General features: G+C 61.2%; 1 protein-coding gene across 2 annotated transcripts in view; it reads right to left on the minus strand.

Moving 5' to 3' along the window:
* Nucleotides 1–2,175, minus strand: part of ADGRG1 (adhesion G protein-coupled receptor G1) — a 30,853-nt gene that overhangs the window by 8,389 nt on the left and 20,289 nt on the right. For both annotated transcript variants that reach the window (XM_011360093.2, XM_023530620.1), the window contains exons 4-6: nt 1,661–1,793; nt 899–1,046; nt 139–270 (exon numbers count right to left, since the gene is read on the minus strand). In XM_011360093.2, the coding sequence (XP_011358395.1) occupies nt 139–270; nt 899–1,046; nt 1,661–1,793 (413 nt within the window). The remainder of the gene's footprint in view (nt 1–138; nt 271–898; nt 1,047–1,660; nt 1,794–2,175) is intronic.

Consider the following 2,175-nt stretch of genomic DNA (forward strand, 5'->3'; position numbering starts at 1 on the left):
GGGAGATTTGCATGTTGCAGACCAAGGAAAGGCTCTCGCTCCTGGAGGCGAGGCCTGGGCTCCATGTCTTCTTTCAACCTCTCTGTCAGACAGACTCTGTTTTCCCCAGGGGAGGGCACGAGGACGAGGGCCCCATACCTGGAACAGGGCTTGACTGCTGAAGTCCACCAGGAGGAGTCTCTTTTCAGCCTCCCCCCTCCGGCCTTTGGTCTTCTGGAAGAGCACACGGGGCAGCAGCACCGAGTACTCCGAGATCTCACTCTGCTCCTCCTGCAGACCAGAGTCCCTTTAGGGCTCAGCTAGAGGTGAGCCCGTAGATCCCCTCCACATCCCCCCGACACACGCGCCTTCCTGGATGCTGCCATCTCTAAGCCCCGCCTCCTGTAGGAAGCCGTGCCTGACTTACAGCGGCCCTTTCACCCCTCCCCTCCTTTCTTTGGCACCTGCGCTGGCTGGGGAGCCTTGTGGTTAGAGCCGAGGGCCCCAGGGGCAACTGGGGCCGGGTGAATCACACGGTGTTCTGCTGTCTGGGCTTCAAGACGCCAACTCCACCCATAGCATCCTGGCGTGGTGGGATATGAGGACAACGTGGGTGGCTCCCAGCTAACCAGGCCCACTCAAAGGGCAGCCTTAAGACTGGGGTGCATGCACAGGCATTTTGGGGTTGGTCTTCTGTTCACACAGGTGTGCCACAGGAGCCCCTGGTACAGGGAGCAAGTCCTCCCCACCTCTGTCCCTATTACTGTGCCAGGAAGTGTCCTCAGTGCTACAGGGTAGCCGCTGGCTGAGGGTATTCCTTGGGCCTGAGGCTTGTCACTGGATCTGGCTCTGGGAGGCCCAGGGGAAGGGAGTGCTCACAGCCCCCACATCTGCTTCCTGCCAGATCTTGACCCCTGACCTCCTGTCCGGAACGGATATGCAGGTCCTGGAGGCCGGCTGTGGGCTGGAGCTTCCACACCGTGGCGTTGACCTGATCCTCCTCGAAGGACACCGTGTCGCCTGCGAACCTCACGGAGGTCAGCTTCGACTCCAGGCTGTGCAGCCGACTGGCGGGGGGAGAGAGAGTTGGTAACTGCCGTGGAGGGGATCCAGGCAGGCAGACAGGCAGAGGAGAGACTTAGGCAGATACATACACAGGAAAGAGACCGCAGAGAGACAGGAAAGAAGGTCAGGGGAGAGAAGAGAAGGGGCGAGAGAGAAAAACAGCCTGATGAGTGCCCGACAGAGAGGATGACCGGAGGAGGGAGAGAGGGAGCTGGGGCGTCCAGGCAAACAGGAAAGAAGAGGGGTGGGGTAGGGGGCTATCCTGGGCCCAGTCCTGCCTGGACCGACCCACTCTGTGGCCATGGAGCAGCCCTCCCCATGGCGAGGCCTCAGTCTGCTGAGCTGTAGAATGGGCCCACCATTTCTCCTTCACTGGCAGAGAGGGGACTCGGGTGTACTGTCCCGGGATGGCAGGAGGGACATTTGTCTGTTACTGACTCGGGCAGATGTGGGGCTTGGCCTACAGGTTGTCTCACGACTCCTCCAAAAAGAGATAGAAAGATGAGAACATTCCACCCCTGGGGAAGGCTTCCACCTGGCCTCCTACTCCAGGTCCCTGGCCTGCTCAAGTGCAGGTCTCCGGGGAGCCCCTCCCCACACTGGGAGCCATACTCACTGGCTGGCGGCGGTGGCCGAGGGCTTCCTGGAGTTCTTCCGAGGATGCTTCAGAAGCTGGCTGAGCAGCTGGAGGTCCCGTTTCAGCTCACACATGTCCACCGAGGCATTGTGGGAGGCCTTCTGAGGGGGATCTGCAGGGGCCAGACAGACGCACCTGAGGCCACTGGATGAGGTGCGGTGCCACGCTCACGGTCCTCCATGCAACCCTCCCGCGATGGAAAACCTCCGTCCTCATTTGTGGAGGAGGAAACTGAGGCTCACAGAGATGGAGCAGAGTCCCTCCAGATCACTCAGAGACGAGGCCGGCCAGGAGGAGGTGCTATCAGGCGGAACCTCCAGCAGCTACAGCCCCGGCAGGGCAGGTGGCATGGGACACACCCACACAGGCGCCCGTCTGGCTGCACACATGGAGCTGAGAGGGCCCAATCCAGCTGCTTCAGGAAAGACTGGAGAGGGGACTCATGTGGTGGCTCTGGGGACTCCACACTCCCCAGCCTCACTGACCCCAGAGGC

This window comes from Pteropus vampyrus, unplaced genomic scaffold (assembly GCF_000151845.1).
Source record: "Pteropus vampyrus isolate Shadow unplaced genomic scaffold, Pvam_2.0 Scaffold51, whole genome shotgun sequence".
In the NCBI taxonomy this organism is placed as follows: Eukaryota; Metazoa; Chordata; class Mammalia; order Chiroptera; family Pteropodidae; genus Pteropus; species Pteropus vampyrus.